General features: G+C 38.7%; 1 protein-coding gene across 20 annotated transcripts in view; it reads right to left on the minus strand.

The window, feature by feature from the left end:
- Nucleotides 1-18,920, minus strand: part of SNAP91 (synaptosome associated protein 91) — a 133,307-nt gene that overhangs the window by 13,177 nt on the left and 101,210 nt on the right. For 12 of the 20 annotated variants that reach the window (XM_036024411.1, XM_036024407.1, XM_036024419.1 and 9 more), the window contains 5 exons: nt 18,610-18,693; nt 12,892-13,026; nt 11,711-11,860; nt 7,950-7,980; nt 6,711-6,822 (listed from right to left, as the gene is read on the minus strand). In XM_036024411.1, the coding sequence (XP_035880304.1) occupies nt 6,711-6,822; nt 7,950-7,980; nt 11,711-11,860; nt 12,892-13,026; nt 18,610-18,693 (512 nt within the window). The remainder of the gene's footprint in view (nt 1-6,710; nt 6,823-7,949; nt 7,981-11,710; nt 11,861-12,891; nt 13,027-18,609; nt 18,694-18,920) is intronic. The other 8 variants (XM_036024424.1, XM_036024415.1, XM_036024421.1 and 5 more) reach the window with 2 other exon arrangements.

Consider the following 18,920-nt stretch of genomic DNA (forward strand, 5'->3'; position numbering starts at 1 on the left):
GTCCAGGGGAAAAAAAATAAAAATGTGTTTATTGATTTTAGAGAGAGAGGAAGGGAGAGAAAAGGAAACATCAGTGTAAGAGAGAAACCTTGACTTGTTGTCTCCCATTTATGCCTTGACCAGGGACGGAAACCACAACCCAGCTATGTGCCCTGCCTGGAATCAAACCCCCAACCTTTTGGGGTATAGGATGGCCAACCAACTGAGTCACACTGGCTGGAGCAAAAACGGCGAATTTAATGTTAAGAGAATTTTATCTCAAAAATTTCTTAAGAAGAAAGAAAATACCTAAGGGTAGCAGAATATGCCACACCTAAATATGCCTCTTTGGCATAAGGATTATTTTGAGAAACAGCAGACGCAGGAGAACCTCTGAAAATGGAGAAGCTAAACTTTTATAAGGGACATTTACATTTATAAAGGAAATCTTCATTTTTAAGGTTTCTCCTTTACCTAGAAGGAAGAGAAGAAGGATGACTACATCACAAGAGAATCTTGTCAATGGAGAAGGCACTGATTTAAATCTATATAACAAACCTTACCTTTGTTTACCATACTTTTCCTGGTAACCTGCCCATATCTGGTAACCTCATACCTTTCTTTCTTTTCTCTTTAGCTGAAGATGGCATTTAAGCTAGTGGCTTAGGCCACCTCAGAGAGTTACTAATTTTTGATCATGTATACATAAGGCATACATGTTAATAACCTGTTTTTTCTCTGTTTAATCTGTCTTTTATTATAACAATCTCAGTCAAGAACTCAGAAGGGCAGAGGGAAAGTTATTTTCCTTCCCACTACAAGTATTATATTTCAGATTCATTTTTTAATTATTGCTTTTTAGAGAGAGAAGGAGAGACAGAAAGAGAGAAAGAGAAAGAAAGTGAGAGAGAGAAACATCAATTTGTTGTTCCATTTGTTTATGCACCCATTAGTTGATTTCTTTCTGCGCCCTGACTGGAGATCAGACCTGCACACCTGACCTATCAGGATGACACTCAGACTGACTGGGGTAGCCGGCCTGGGCAGATCCACTCTTTACTCATCATTTCAACAGGTAAGATGGTAAGCTATTTACCAGATATAGAATTATATAATTTATTAGAATTGTGTAATTTATCAGAATTATAAATAATAATCGTATTATTTGCTAGAATTATATCATTAGAACTTAAGACAATAAAAAGAAAAAAAGGTTTTCATTAGTTGTCAAAATAAAATGACCTGGCAAACATTCCTGATCAAATAAAAGGGTCAAATAATTTCAAGAGAGTCTAAATTTGTCATTTTGCTCAAATGGTAGATTAACTCAATAATTTACTCTCCAAATATTATTTATCCTAAGGTTTTTAAATTGTTTTCCTTTTCAATACTCAATGGAATATTTTATCTATAGGCATATAAAGATTAGCTGTTTTTAGGGAGAGAGTTGCAGATTTTGTGACCCCCCTGCAAAATGCACATATTTCCGAATTGCAAGTATCTTCTCGGTTTGCATGATGGAAACTTGCCAGGTCTGTTGTGCTTGGGAGAACAGGACTAAAGTCTCAGTAGCTCTGGAAACACAGGGCCCTCAATGGCCATGAAGACAGAGCCCTACCAGCAGACATGTTTCCAATATTCAAGTTCTGTTAAGGTTGCTAGATCTAACTTAGGTTCTCTGATTTGAAAAATTTATAGCTATATCTCCAAGCAGCAATTGAGGGGAAATTTAATACAAAATTGGAAAAGCAACCTTTTCTCTTATCTATGGATAAAAACTTTAAAAGGCAGTGAAAGAATCCTGACTCCCACGTCTGCCCGCACCCCCCAACCTCCTGCTCAAAGGTGAGGGCCTGCAGACTACCAGGAAAATCGGGAACCACTGCTTTGATGCTTCTGAAGCATAGGTCTTGGCTCCCTCTCTTCTTTTGCTTGAATACTCTTAGAAAAAGCAACTCAAACATATTTTAAGGAATAGAAAAATGGAAGAGCGATTTTATGAGAAAACTGGGTGGAGAGGCCCTTGGAGTGGTTTCTGAGGTAAAAGCAAGGCCAGAGCTTTAGTAAAGAAGGAGAGCTTTGTAGTAAATGAAGTAAATAGTAGTGAATTTATGTAGACTATAAATAAGACTCAGTGAGAGTTAATAAAGACACAAGCTCTCTGCATATGAGAGCTTTTATATTGTTGCCTGAGTGATAAGGAAAACAAAAGAAATAGAACTACATGTAACTCTGCCCTTGTAATAAATTATTTCTGTTCTAATTCCTCTTTCCAGAGCTGCTGTGGCTACTTTACTTTATGATCATGCCCACTGACTTTACCTTTCTGGAGTTTACTAACAATTTAAAGTTTTCTGCTTTATAAACAAACATAAGGAGTTTTGAGGTTTAAAAAAATGAGAATATTAATCTCCGTCTCAGTGATGGTGCCTGCCAACCAGATAACTGGCACCCTTCCTACCTCAAAGAAGCAAAAAACAGTTGTTAATTAAGTATTTGATGAATTCTCAACTTGCGTGGTTAAAAATCTTGATCTGATGGGAGGTGATGGCCAAGCTAATACTATTTTTAAAGTATTTCTCTCTTATTCCTCTTCTTGGCTAGTGGCCTCATTATTTAGCAAACTGTCTCACATGGAAACCTGGGCACCCACTGTCTTTGGGGCTTCGTTCACAATGATCCACAGTGTGTGGATTCTACTAGTTTTCTTCCTTGTCTTCCTTTCACCCTCACCTCAGACTTTCAAGCAATTTTTTTAACCTACAGCTGATCTGCTAGATACCAGCAGTCTCCCCACCCTCTCTCCACTCCCCTTCACTCTAGCTTAGACTCTGCTATCACCTTGACTGTTCTGAAACTAACCTGTTAAAAACAATTAAAAACTTGACCCTGGACTTATGGCCAAGATGGAGGCATAGGTAGACATACTGTGCCTCCTTGCACAACCAAGATAGGGACAACAACAATTTAGAAACAGAATAACAACCAGAACTGACAGAAAATTGAACTGTATGGAAGTCAGACAACCAAGAAGTTAAAATAGACCCGTTCATCCAGACCAGTAGGAGGGGTGGAGTCGGGAAGCCGGGTTGGGGTAGAGGCTAGTAGAGCAGAGAACGTTGGGACGGGTGCATAAGGCATCCTGGGTGCAAAAGACCGCAGTGGGTGGACCCTGGGCGTGTAAGTGGCAGCTGTCAGACCTCGGCCAAGGGGTGGCAACCGGCAGACCTAGTGAGGTGGGGATTGTGAAGCAAGGCACTGCATGCAACCCAGGATCCCAGTGCTGGGAAAGAGTCTTGGGGCACTAATTGAAAACACCTGTGGGGGTTGAGGTGCAGGGAGAAACTCCCAGCCTCACAGGAGAGGTCCTTGGAAAGTCCCATGGGGTGCACAAGCCCACCCACATGGGAATTGGCACCAGAGGGCCCCAGTTTGCTTGGGAGAAGTGGCAGAAGGGACTGAGGTCCCATGGAGAGTGGAGCAAGTGCCATTGTTCCCACTTGGACCCTGCTCCCACATACAGCATCACAAGGTAGCGACTGGGGTGCCCCACTCTGGTGAACACCTAAGGCTCCACCCCTCATAAGAAACAGGTGTGACCAGACCAAAGAGGGGGAAAAAAAGATGGCCCAAACAGAAATAAAAGCTCCACCATCAGTACTTTTAAGTGACTAAGAGATAGCCAACCTATCAGATGCACAGTTCAAAGCACTGGTGATCAGGATGCTCACAGAATTGATTGATTTTGGTCGCAAATTAGATTGAACAAATGAAGGCTACGATAAGAGAAATGAAGGAAAATGCACAGGGAACCAATAGTGACGGGAAGGAAACTGGGAATCAAAACAATAGAGTGGACTAGAAGGAAGAAAGAAACAACCAAATAGAAAAGAATGAAGAAATAAGAATTCAAAAAAATGAGGAGAAGCTTAGGAGCCTCCAGGACATCTTTAAATGTTTCAACATCTGAATTATAGGGGTACCAGAAGGGGGAGAGGAAGAGCAACAAGCGGAAAATTATTTGAACAAATAATAAAGGAGAACTTCCCCAATCTGGCAAAGGAAATAGACTTCCAGGAAGTCCAGGAAGCTCAGAGAGTCCCAAAGAAGCTGGACCCAAGAAGAAACACACCAAGGCACATCAGAATTACATTAGCCAAGATAAAAATGAAGGAGAGAATCCTAGAAGCAACAAGAGATAAGGAGACAGTAACCTACAAAGGAGTTCCCATCAGACTGTCAGCTGATTTCTCAAAAGAGACGTTACAGGCAAGAAGGGGCTGGAAAGAAGTATTCCAAGTCATGAAAGGCAAGGACCTACATCCCAGATTGTTCTCTCCAGCAAAACTTTCATTTAGAATGGAAGGGCAGATAAAGTGCTTCTCAGATAAGGTCAAGTTAAAGGAATTCATCATCACCAAGCCCTTATTTTATGAAATGTTAAAGGGACCTATCTAAGAAAAAGAAGATAAAAATGTATAGTAAAATTAAACTCACAACTATTAATAACCAAACCTAAAAAATACAAAAACAAAATGAACTAAGCAAACAACTAGAACAGGAATAGAACCAGAGAAATGGAGAACACATGGAGGGTTAGCAACAGGGGAGTGGGAGGAGGAGAGAGGGGGAAAAGGTACAGAGAATAAGTAGCATAGATGGTAGGTAGAAAATAGACGGGGGAGGGCAAGAATAGTATGGGAAATGTAAAAGCTAAAGAACTTATGACACATGGACATGAACTAAAGGGGGGGAATGTGGGTGGGAGAGGGTGTGCAGGGTACAGGGGAATGAGGGGGGTAATGGGACAACTGTAATAGCATAATCAATGAAATATATTTAAAAAACTTGATCCTGCTGATAAGGGCAACACCATTAAAGTATAAACTTTTCAGAAAAGCAAGTCCTCTTTAATTTTGCATAGACTAGAACAGGAAAATTTGTTCCTTTAATTTGGTAACAATAATATGAATTATGACACCTAATATGTAGTATTAATAGTTTTATAAGATCAGTTCTAAGGAAGCTTTTTCTTTCATTAGGGACTTTATACATTTATAGAATTGCTCTCCCTCCACCTCCAACAAGATAGTGCCTCTCAAATATCCTTGCATCTAAGACTGGAGTGTAGCCCCCTATGCTAGGAATGCTGAGTGCTTATGGGCTCACCATCTATCTGAGTCACCAGACACAGGTAAATGCTTGGGGTCCCAGGGTAACAATTATGCTCTCTTTTACCCACAAATGAGTCGGAGTTTGGGCAATAAAATAAATGGTTATCTTAGTCTTGGATCTGTATAAAAGAGACATTTAGTTGTCTACTAAGTATCTTTCATAAAAATTAAAATAGATCTCTTTACGGTGTTGCTAAACACAAAACTGGTCCTCTTAAGCATTATATTAAAATAATGCAAAGAAAGATTTAAAGAGATGAATACATAGATAAAATAGGCAATTTTTTCCTTGTTATCTGTTAGAAATCACTTCTTAAGATTAAGTTCTTTCAGACTCTGGACTCAGCAAGGCAGAGAACATCAGTCCTTGAACTTCCTCTCTCACTAACACCACCAAATGGGGTGGGGTCACCAGAGGAAGTGGGTTTTGAGAACAGAATGTATTTTCCTGTAGAAACTATGGTATAACTTGTAATTCAATGAATACTGTTAGTTCTGTTTAGTGGTGAATTTTGGTTCCAAATATATTTTTCAGATTGGTTTGATCTTATTTTTATTTATAAAACTGCTTATACATAAAAACATTACTATTTATAAAATTATTTAAAAGACATGATGTTTTAAATTCCAAAACACAGATATTTAAATTACTTTCGGGAACACAATAGTTTTAATAGAGTCTATCTAAAATATTTATATTCCATTTATATTAATTCACCTCCATGCATATTTGTTTGGCTCAGGTTGGTGGGTGATGGTTAGGATTAATTCAGGCAACAAGGAGAGTATGGTACCGAGAAAGCCTTTGGGGTGGGTGTGATACAGACAGGTGAAGGTGGTAAGTCAGGCGTGAACCTGGGAAACAGTGACCAGCCTCATTTTGCTGAGTACGGGGCACATATACGAAAACAATCAGTTTGCTACACTGATAACATCCTTTTTTATGATTTTATGGAGCGAATTTCACAAAATAGTAATTAGTCTTTGTTACCAGTGTTATTCTATCTTACAGAGTGAATGCTGATAATAATATATTAACAAAAATTTAACATACAGAAATAAAATGTATTTGCATTTTATAGAAAAGATGGTGTTAGTAGTTTCAATTTTAAAAATGGTGAGCAGAATTAATAACATTTTAAAACAAAAGTTCACTTACGCAATAGAAAACTGCCCAATCTTTCTGGCAAGAAAAAAACTTTTCATTACTTATTAAGACAATAGGGAATCTGAGCAAGAAATGTAATAAAATATAGATAATAATAATATTAAATGGTTTTGAAAAGTTATTTCCATAATTATACTAATAAGAATTAGCATCTCAAGAAACACATATACTATTCTGAAATAATTAAAATAAAATATAGGTCATAATCTTTATCAAGTGTAAAGTCTATAAAATTTGCATTTTGGTAAATATTGCATCTTGCTTATATTTCTTCAACGTGGATGAAAAAGTACAGTGTCGGTAGCAAAATTAAGCAAAATGCACTCTGCTTTTAGGGAAGTGCAAATGGACACATTGCCTGCACTGCCCTGCCTCTGGGGGCCACCTACCAAAGGGGCGCTTGGCGGAGCTCCTGCTGACCAGGTTGCTGGGGCTACTTTTGGCTGCCAGTTGGCTCCACCGGTCAACTTTTTCTCTCCAGCATTCCACTGAAGATCTCCCCTAAAAGTCAAGCATGCAAGACAAATGAAAAACCAAAAACATTCTAATTAGAAAAGAATCCTGTGTGATTCTTGAGGTACTTTTCTTTGGGGTTAGAAGCAGTCTGCTCAAGTCCAGTGACAATGAAGAGAACAGGTTAAAACTTATTTAGAAGTCTTACTGTATTGTATCTAAGAATGTTTAAAAGTACTTGACAAAAGTAATTTAGAGTTTGGACCTCAAAGATAACAGGAATTTTCTATCACTTCTACTAGAAAAATATGCAACAAAATTTAACTGAATTCCTCGCTGGTGATAAAAATTTCCAGATAAGTGTATCATAGATGCTATATACCCATACTTTGCTGCATTTAAGATACATCCATGATGGCATACTCTGGGTCAACAGAAGGTTTCACACAACTATATCATGACTACAGCCTGCCCTACAGTGCCATAAGATACCATCTAGTGTAAAACATGTCCACTTAGAGACGTTGAACTAGGCATCTAAAAAGATGGGTACATTGTTTAAAATTTACACTTTCTTTTTTTAAATTTTATTTTAATCATTGTTCAAGTACAGTTTTCTCCCTTTTACTCCCAATCCAGCCCACCCACCCGACCCTTCCCTCTTCCTTCCCATTACCACCCTCCCCCTAGTTTTTGTCCATGTGTCCTTTAAATTTGTTCCTGTAAACCCTTCCCACTGTCCCCTGAAATTCCCTCTTCTCTCCCCTGTGGTCACTGTCAGCCTGTCCTCTATTTCAGTCACACTGTCTTTCTTAAAATCGGTCCTTCATGAGACTTGTAAAAATCAATGTTAGCTATTAATATTATAATGAATCTAGAATTTAAGCCTATGAAAGTATTCAAACCACAATTCCCCAATATGTCTAGATATAACTTTATGACAATCTTGGAGACTGAAATAGATTATTCCTTTTCATAGCTGGAGTCAACAGTTTGGATGTTTCCAGAAAATAACAACAAAAAAAACCCCCCAAAACCAGAATGAAATAAAAACTAATTTTTAAATTACCTAGCCTGAGAAAGAGTACTTACTTTCATGAGAACAATGTTTGATAGTGTCAAATAAGCACAAATACACTGTCAGGAGAAAACCAGATAGTTTTAAAAACACTTACTTTTTGGATGTGGTGCCAGAAATCCCAAGATCTATAAATGGATAAAAGGAAAAAAAATTTAAACCTCTATACTCAGCTTAAATGATATAACATTTAAAAGATCAAAGACTTAGAGGTCTACAAAAAGTCCATATTTTGCCTAGGAATGACTACATTCAGTTTTACAAAGGAGAAACTATGTTAGAAAACATTTGCAAATCTAACATTTTCTTTTACTTTATGTTATACTTAAGGATCACATTTTATTGTCAACTGGTGTTCAGAAAAGAGTAAACAGAGCAGGCTTGAGACTGCTAGCTTAGGAAGGTCTGCGTGGCGGGCGTCTGGGAACCAAACTAGTAAATCGTTCTCCACACTGAGATAAAACTTTTCCTAATGATAAGGGTGGCTTACTGTGTTTAAACTACATGGTTTATGCCAAAGGCCTGCTTTCCTTCTGTGAGACTGAAACTTTGGGAACATGCTAGGCTGACAGTGCCTACATGACCAACATCCAATAAAAACCCAGGGTGCTGAGTCTCTGAATGGCGTTCTTGGACAAAAGCATCACACATGTTGCCACAGTTTTGTGTGCTCTTCCCCTCATGGGAAGGAGTGAGCACGAGGACGTCTGAGGGTGGATTCCTCCAGACTCTGCCTGTGTCTTTCCCCTGATGATCCAGCTGTGTATCCTTACTGCTCTGCTGTAATAAATCTTAGCTATTACTACAAATATGTGCTGAGTCCTCGAGTCCTTCTAGTGAACCCATGAATGTGAGGGTGGTTGGTCTTGGGGATTCTGACACAACTGGCTTAATCATTCTGCCCTAATCTCAGTCCATTTATTACGTCAGCAAATACAGGGTCCAGCAGAAGTAATGTTTGCTTGAGTGTGGTTGGTAAGATAATAATATGGGTGTAATAATTTATAGTTTTAATGTGAACATTAAATATCATATGGGGTGCTTCAGTGTGATAATGTTATGTTACAGAATTACATGCTTATGATTTTGTAATAAAAGGTTTTGTAATAAGAAAGGCATTATTTGTGCCAGTCCCTGTGTTTGTTGAGCCCCTACACATACCAGGCACTGTTCTAAGCACTTGGTTATGTCAGTGAAAGAAAAAAAAAATCCCAATCCTGAAGGAATTTACATCCTAATGGGAAAGACGGATGATAAAACAATATATATAATAATAAGAAAGTAAATTATGTAGGCTGCTGAAAGGTAAAATGGAAAGCCTGTGGAAAAATAAAAAGGAAGAGCAGGGTGAGGGGGATTGGGTGGGGCAGGAGGAGAAGTGCGGGGCAGACGCACTAAATAGGATGCTCAGGCAAGGCCTCATGGTGCAGGAGAGGCGTGTGCAGAGCTGAGCAGAGGCCTGGGGGAAAAGCTTTCTAGGCTGTCCCATGGTACACTCCCTGCCTCATGGTAACTCTGTGTTTAACATTGTGAGAAACTGCCAAATTGCTTTTCATAGCAGCTGCCCAATGTTGCCTTCTCACCAGCAATGTTAGAAGGTTTCAGTTTCTCCAAACCCTCATCGACATTGGTTATGACCTGTCTCTTTTATTGTGGACATTCTAATGGGTATGAAATGATATCTCATTGTGGCTTTGATATGCATTCTACAGATAACTGATGTTGAACATCACTTTATGTGCAAATTGGCCATACATTCTCTGAAGAAATGTTTAAGTCATTTGACTCTTTTAAAATTGGATTATTGCCCTGGCTGGGGTAGCTCAGTGGATTGAGTGTGCAGGCTGTGAACCAAAGGGCCGCTGGTTTGATTCCCAGTCAAGGCACATGCCTGAGTTGTGGACCAGGTCCCCAGTAGGGGTCATGCAAGAGGCAACCACACATTGATGTTTCTCTTCCTCCCTTCCCTTCTCTCTACAAATAAATAAATAAAATCTTAAAAAAAAGAAAACGGCATTTTAAAAAACATACGTTGTAAATTTATTGTTCTTTTTTTTTAGTTCTTTTTTATTTTTATTTTTATTTTTATTTATTTATTTATTTATTTTTTAATCATTGTTCAAGTACAGTTTTCTCCCCCCTACTCCCATTCCAGCCCACCCACCCAACCCTTCCCCCTTCCCCCCCATTACCCCCCACCCCTAGTTTTTGTCCATGTGTCCTCCAAATTTGTTCCTGTAAACCCTACCCATTCCCCCCTGAAATTCCCTCTTCTCTCCCCTCTGGTCACTGTCAGACTATCCCCTATTTCAGTGTCTTTGGTTATATTTTGCTAGTTTTTTGTTTTGTTTTGTTGTTTAGATTCCTGTTAAAGGTGATATCATGTGGTATTTGTCTTTCACTGCCTGGCTTGTTTCGTTTAGCATAATGCTTTCCAGTTCCATCCATGCTGTTGCAAAGGGTATGAGCTCCTTCTTTCTTTCTGCTGCATAGAATTCCATTGTGTAAATGTACCATAGTTTTTTGATCCATTCATTTACTGATGGGCATCTAGGTTGCTTCCCGCACCTAGCTATTGTGAATTGTGCTGCTATGAACATTGGGATGCATAGGTTCTTTATCACAATTGTTTGGCTATTCCTCAAGTGGCTCAGCATTCTTCGGCTGAGATCATTCTCAAAGGGATTTGGCATCTGAGGGCTGTGTGCTGATGGCACTCTCAGCAGCTGAAGGTAAAAATTCTCTGTTTCTGGGTGGTACATTATAGTGTCCAGCAAAAGGAGTTCCCACTACAGATGATACATCCATCAATAAGATAATATTTTAGAGTAAGAAGAAACAATCAAATAACCTCTCCATCAGTGTCATCAGCGCATTTTCATGGATGCCCAGACTAAGAATAATGAGTGGAACATAAAAATATGCCCACAGGATAATGCATATGAAAAATTCTGTATAAATGATATGCTAAACTTTTGATAGAGTCTTGAGTAAAATGGAAAGTATTTGCAATGCTAAACCCATTTACTAGTAAAAAAATCAAACTCAGAATTGAAATAAAAGGGTCTTATTATAGCTGCCCTCACCTCCCAGGACCCTCTCCTTCACTTACCTAGCTTAGCCACTCATCTCCTTGATATCCTTTGAAGATGCCTGGCTATCTTCTGCCCAGGGCCTTTGTACTGGCTACCTCCTTAGCCTGCCAGTGTTCTCCTTCAGATACCCACATGGCTCACTCCTTTACCTTCCACTCTGCTCTGATTTCACCTTCTCCTCCAAGCCTGCTCTAGCTCCCACACTGGAGCACTCTTTACCCCTCTTTGCCTGTTCTGTTTTTTTCCCCATGGCACTTATGACCTAACACACTATAGAATTTATTTATTTGAAAATGTTTAATGTTTGTCTTTGCCTTTTCAGAGCACCATAAAAACAGAAATTTATACCTGTTTTGTTCACTAATTTCATCTCTAGAGCCTGGAAGAATGCCTGGCACTCAATAAATAGTATTTGTTGAACGAGTAGCTAAAACTCCCTTGGATGCTCAATTAGTAAATACTTTGCATTCTCATTTCCAAATGAAATGAAAAATTAAGTACATATTATACACAACGCACTTGACTTCACACTTGCATATGCTAACTATACCTTTGGTCATTTAGATTAAAAGGGCATAGGTACTATTTGTTAGACTATGGCATAGAGGCAGATTATCTTCCAAGAAACTGTACCAGGTAAAGCACTAAGAATTTCTGCCCACTCCTTAACACACTCATCCACAAGTGAATCCTGAAACAATACATATGAAAAGGCAGGGGGGAAATCACACATGTTTCCATTAAATAAAACTCTGTTACTCACTGCCTACTAAGCTGGCAAGAGATGAGTCAAGGTCGCTCCCGAGGGGTTTGCTTGCTGCCATTGCAGGGCTGGGAGGTACCATCGGGATGGGTGCCGGCTGCCCAGCTGGTGCCATGGTTGGCATCAGAAGATCACCTAGACCATCAAACACTGGAAATCAAACAGACCAGGCTCAGAATAATTGAAAAGAAAATAGACCACATAGAAAATTAAGGGGAGACTGTCTTTAAAAAAAACGATGGAAACAAGTGACTATACAATTTTATAAAAGAAGGCATATAATTCACACTTATGACTATCACACTAAAAAGAACATCTCTACATATGCCTACTCATTAAGTGTGGAAATACTAATGAACATGAACAAAGATGAAAAAAAATCTGTGTAATGTACAGGAAAGAGTGCAGACATTGGAGCCTGAATTGAGCTCAAACTCAGCTACACGCCTCAATATACGCCATGTCAAAAATTTTGTGGTTGTTAATTTTTATCAAAAAACTATGCATATTACCATACATACTACTATACAATGACTCTAAATTGAAAAAGAACAGCATTCAACTAGAGGCACTGGCAATAGAAGCAACCAAATTGTCAGGCAGCAGGTATATTTAGGGTGTTTCTGAAACACATTTAATTGCCAAAAACTCACCAATTGAAAATTTGTAGTAAGGACCCAGCATGGGAAGAGTAGAATGGAAGAGAATACAAACAAAATGACAGCAGGATGAAAGGTTAAAGGCAGGCAAAGAATACTGTTTGTGTCTCAACTTCATAAAATTGAGGGCCATGCAAGCTTCAGAGGGTATAAGCAACAGCAGGGGAGTGTCCACATGTTCAGTTACTGTACAAAGGTTTAGTACAAAGTACTTATTTTCCATTAATCATCTCTCAACCATGTGACTGTAAGCTCATGCAAACAGATGGTATGCGTGTTAAGTTAGATTTCTGCTATAAATTAAAAACAGAAACACAGAAGGGATTAAAGGTTATTCTTAGTGCTACCAAAATGTACTGGAAAATATTTACTTAAGTTACTGAATGAGAGATTTATTGAACAGTTTTAAAACCAGATCATCACTCAATATTATGTGTACATTTGCTGACATCATACTAACCTTAGATGGTTTATTTTATAATCAGAACAAATGAAAGGGACATTTGAAAACCACTGCCTTACCTGAGGGATCAAAAGAGCTGCTGCTAGATGTTGAAGGCGTTGTTCCAAAAGCGACCTCAAAATTGGGCTGCAGAAGGTTATTCTGAGCTGGAGTCACTGGTGATGGAGAAGGGGCCATGAAAGAACCCCCAAATCCTAGGAAAAACAGTTCCAGAAACATATAAGCAGGAGCAACTAAACATGGGTAAAGACTTTTATTTCCATAAAAACAGAGTCAAAAAAGTTAGAGTAGGCCGAAAAGGAAATGATGCATGTAGATGAGAGAAGTCAATGGCACCTGGGAAGATAGTTTTTGAGAAGTTCTTTAAACATCTTGCTGTCTGACATGTATTAATGAGAGATTTAAGTTAATAAGATGTAAGATAGCACACAGTATAAATATCTTTGTTAAGAGAACCTGTGGCAACCAAATTATGATAGCAGAGTACATGAAAGCTAAGAAGGTCTCAGTAGGAATAAAATTCAGACAATTATTTTAATAGATTTGATTTTTATTTCTTTAAATCACAATACCAGGTAATTAGAAAATGCCTACTTGTACACATTGAATCAGTATAACAATGAAATGCAAATCAGAAAGATATGCATGCCCTCTGCCACTGAGTCCTTTTTGATCTTTCATTTACATTGTAGTCTCACTGCAGCAACTGCCAAGGGTAAGCTCTCCCAACACTGTTCTTGGATTCCCAGCCACCCAGAGGAGTTTCTGGTTTGGACTTCCTCCAATCTAGTCTCTGCACTGCAGCCAGAGTGATTTTTGAATGAAAAATGTTGACAAAGTTACCTGCCTACAATCCTTCACTGGGTTCCCATAACTTTCAGATTCACAGAGTACAGATTCCTTTGCACAGCAAGCAAACTATTCTGTCTCTGGCTCCCTCCCCACCCCTAACAACTAGGATGCTGCTTATTGCACCATCATAGTGAGTCAGGTGCCTGCTCTGGGAGGGCTTCCTCACCTTCTGTTATTATCAGACACAACCACCCTTGTCCCACCCACACGAGGTATGACTGAATTATGTGCTCTGCCTCCGTGTCCTTGGCACCAGGCACATATCTCTGCCCAAGCCCCATCATAACTCTTTATTCTTACCCCCAAGTCCCCACCAATCCCGGGGATGACCTTTTCATATCACGAACTATGTCTTCCTTTCTCACTGTTTCCACGGGTAGTCAGACAAGTGTAAAACACTGAATGAATGTTTATAGCATGAAGGAAACTCCTGAATATAAAAGGTGCAGGGAAATCAGACCATTGTAAAGTAAGCAAACCTCAAATTAAACATTTATCTTTTGAAGGCTGGAAGCAAGTAACTTCTCTCCATCAACAGACAGAAGCAGAAACAGATCTCATTTGCACCACTTTTGTATAAAAATATGCAATTCCTTTCTAATCTAGTTACATCTTCTCTTCTTCAGAAACTGCTTACCAAAAAAAATATTAGGAATGTTTCAAAAATCATTAAGCTTGCATTCCATAAAACCAATTGATAAGTTTGAAAATGGCTTCCAGTGAATCTCTATCATTACTACTCTCTAAAGCAGGCAATAATGCTCAAGTCGTGTTGTTCCTGGAAATTGGTATTGATTTGGGTTTTAGCTTGTCTTGTATATACATTAAAAAATTGTGATTTGGAAAATTGTTACCTATTAGAAGATGGTCTTGAATGTTCATGTTGGCTACTTTTAGTGATTTTAGTATTTGAGTGGCATAAGCATCATGTAACTTTCCTAACTGAAGAAAAGACATTCTCTGTATCGTTAAGAACTAATATCAGTATGAAGCAGAGATGGGAACAGTAATTATTTTTGTGGATGTGACCATTTTGGTTTCAGGGAGATTAGTGGCTGTGTTAGCTGACTTTCGTGAAACATCCCACACCTCAAAGTTGGAATACGGCTCTGGTTAATTTAGACAATTGTTCTGTGGTATGGTTCTTGTTACAGGTGAATGTGGGGACAACTGTTTAACTCTCAGTTTCTTAAAACTTGGCCAAAAAAAGATAATATATTCTAGAATGGCATCATCTTAGTGTTGGGGGCGGCCTTAGGGATCATCTGACTTAATCCTGTCTTTCCATGGCTGGAAGAAAGGATGTAAGAGAAGTTTGTAACACACCTACCCAAGATTTAGTAGTAGAAAGAGAAAAACATGAATTTACACAGGGCTCACCTGCTTAGGGCCACTGAATTTCATAAGATAAGTAGATCTCATCCATAAGTGAATCAATAACACTATTTAATGGAAAAAAATCAGTGCCTGCTCTGAGGCAGTGAAGAGTAAAACCAAACTGGCATGAGGCTCGCCAAGTGCCAGGCACTTGTTCTAAGCATTTTACTAGGTTGAACCACATGAATTGCAAATATTTGACCATTTTGGTCCTATAAAAACATAATTTCAGATCATTCAACCTAAAACATACATTAGCTCATTTAATTCTAATGCCAACTGCATGACGTTCCACAGATGAGGGAACTGAGGCCAGAGAGGTTAAGTAAGTTGCCCAAGGTCAAATGATGGCAAATGCAGAGCCAGGATTCTATACAGGAATCTTCCAGACCCTGGTTCTTAACTACAATACTACATATCCTCTTTCTCACAGCCAGGAGTAATGCCTGTCTTATAGGTTTAAAAATTTGACAAAAAGGTGGAAAGATGACTTTTCCCTGTGGTACTCAGTTGTTACGAAGTTGGTGCCCTTACAAATCTAGACTACTTAAAGAGCTATAAAAGGATATGAAATAATCAACTGATTATCTTAAAGAAAAATTCTATTGTTATACTCTAATGAAGAGCCAAACAAGAAATTTATAGACATTAATAAGGAGTCTGGGGAACTTCTCCTATTAAATAAAAAGTGTTAGAGCCCAGGAATAGAGGTAAATAATAAGAAAACTTAAACCACTAATCTTTCTTTCTATACGGTTCTAAATTATATTAAGAAAGGTATTCTATGGAACTGAAAGGAAGATAGTAGCTAGCAGGCTTCTGGAGTCTTGCAGGCACACTTGAACTGTCCTGCACTGTAACTGAACTGCCAGCTGTCTTCAGGTGCTCAGCCTCCTACGGACGCCACTACCTTTAATCACAGGTGACTGGTCATACAAATGTGTCTTTCTAAAAGAACAGCCTATGCACTTAGAGAAGTTTTATTAATACAGACATATCAAAAGTGACAGTAATACAAATCATATTACTTGGGTCAAGAGAGTCAAAATTTAAAATTATTGATATATAAACACACTCCTTCCCATATTCTCCCCGCACTCACACTTGGTCCATTATGTTAAAGATGATGTCATTCCAGTCATTCTCAGTGGTAAAGTCGGTTATTAACACATTCCATTCATGAGGATCAATCTGAGATTTCTAGGAATAATAGCCTTTGAACCTTTTATCTGACATTTTCAGGCTGTTTCCCAGCCCCTCAAAGGATGAAAGTATTGATCCTCCACAGACCTTCCCATTTAGTGAAGGTTGTTATTAATTTAATACTAAGCATTTTTATATTTTAAATAGTTCAAGGACTCCTATGGCTCTTTTTTGGTGTCATGTGGCTAACGAAGAATGCAAAACTACAAAGTGCCTCATAGACTGGCCCATATTCTTTCCTGCTTTTGGCATTAAAGACAGGACGTGTGTGACACACTCTTTTATTAGCACAGACTCATGGAGCAGTCACCTCAGATTTGTGTCTGTAATGGATGAGTATGGTTCTCCTGCTTGATGTCAACCTCAGAAGTCAGGCATATCCTCCAACACACCTAATACCCCTTAACAATCCCATTTTTACATCCACCTCCCAGGAATCTGTCCGTATATTTCAAACATCTATTTTTTCAGCTGATATACATTGAGATGAGTTTGACAGCTTTACTCTTCACTGTGTGAAATAATACTTCCCTTTACTTATTACTAACTTAACTCTCAAGTTTCCAGCCAGACTTCATCTGTGATATGGATAATATTTATATCCTATCAGTAATTTCAATGGCTTGGAGAGAATACCCAGAGAAAATGAAAAACTTCCTGGAATTCTGCAAAAAGCCAGAATATTTGATTTAATATACCATTTCAATCTTAATTATAACTTCAAAGCAAAAATTTATAATCAATAATCGCGTTTTAAAATTGACAAGGTCATTTACCCCAAATAGCCATCTAAAATTTTGCTATTTCTGCAGCCAGTTAAAATCTTATTGCTATAGTTAAAAATCTGAATTAAGCATACTGGTTGAGCAAAAGCTTGAAAGTCTCTGACCAATTTGAAGCTGCTGTAAAGAATATCTAGACCAAGAGAAAAGACAAATAAGCTAGGGTTTTTTTTTTTGGCCAACAAAACTGTTGTGGTTTATGTTAAATGCACTGTCTCTTACCATATATGCAACTTCCAAAGTCCAGAGTGGAACCCTGAGTCTTCATCATTCAGAAAAATGCCAGTTGGCTGTCGCTGGTATGAAGTAGATTTGGCAAACAGGAGGGGCACGTTCGCAGGAAAGGATGGGAAAGACACAAAGAATGCCCCTGCCCCTGGGAAAGGCTATTATACAACCAGTTTGAATTACTGATGGAAGGAAAGGTCAAGAGCGGGCTTGTGATAACCCATGTGAAGAAATATTTGACCTCATGTCAAATGTCCTACAATACTGAAGACTGATGAGGCCATTCCTCATTACTGATCCAAGAATACATGTTCCTTAGCCTGGCACACTGGTGTAAAGATTGTTCATTACACTACAAAAGACAGCCAGTCACTCACCCTATCGCAGGTTCCATGGCTAGCAGAGAATTTAAGCTGAGAGATTCTGGACATGGTGGCTTTCCTGTGCTGACGGGACCCACGTTTTCACCACCTCCTTGCCAATCTCATCACCAAAAGTGCATCCCCTTTGATGACCAGGGCGCAAGGAGGCGGGGAGCAGCAGCAGTTGTAACCCAGTATCTGAGGCCGCCTCTGTGATGCTGCGGCTATTTCCTGTCATGCACCCTTCTAAGTAAAGTCGGAGTGAGGGAAACTGGCAGCGTCCTGTGAGTCTGATAACCTGAACCTGAAACTCACTACTGCATTCTGGCAATTGGAAAGTGCTGTGCCTGTAAAAGCCATAATTTCTAGGTCTGGCTATCATTAAGCACACTTTGCCTTGCCCCCAAGGGAGGCTGATAGTTGGCTTTTACTGTCTTTGAGTCCTTGATATGTATCCTGTTATTTTATCTATCCCATGCTGGCCATAAGCAATAACCCTACACATCTTGTGCGGATCTATTCCACAGCATGGTCCTGCTGAACAGGGATTACTCTGAGGGTTTTCAGATAGGAAAATGATCAGCTTGTTAAAAAGGTGGCAGCAGCTTCAACCCAGTGGTAGAAATTTATGAGAATTTCTCCTAATGGGACTCATAGATTAGAGTCAGTTGTCAAACATAAGCATATTATCTCTTTAGTCAACAAAAAGAAATGTGCTAACTAAAAGTAAGGCAGATTAGAAGCATCCATGGAGACACAGGGGTAGCTTGTATACAAATGTGATTTTTAAGACGAATTTCATAGAATCCTGGGAAATAATCAACCTTCTATTATGAAACATCTGGTTTTTCAATTTCGTGTCTCAAAGGGGAAAGAAAACATGCACCTTAAAATTTAAATAATATCTGTTACTTAACTTCTACAAAAAATATCCAAAGTTAACTTCCACAAAAGACCATTTTATTTTAATTACCAGCTAGTAGGTCTGCCGATGCTGACGAACTAGAAGCAGCCTGAGGTGCAGGTTGGGGTTCAGAAGCACTAGTTCCAAATGCATCTACCCATTATCCATTACGCAGCAAAAAAGTAAAAGAGTGTAAACAGTAAGTACAGTAAATAACGTAGGTATTTTGCAAATAAATGCTTAGATGTGGAGCTTGGTATGGTGAGCCAGTCACCTATGGATATGTGAAATGATGGGGTGAACTGAACTATGCTCTAATCATTGTATTCTCTCAAAAAATGCATTCTGTGATATTTAAGAATTAACACCTTTCTAAGAGT

This window comes from Phyllostomus discolor, chromosome 4 (genome assembly GCF_004126475.2).
Source record: "Phyllostomus discolor isolate MPI-MPIP mPhyDis1 chromosome 4, mPhyDis1.pri.v3, whole genome shotgun sequence".
Lineage (NCBI taxonomy): Eukaryota > Metazoa > Chordata > Mammalia > Chiroptera > Phyllostomidae > Phyllostomus > Phyllostomus discolor.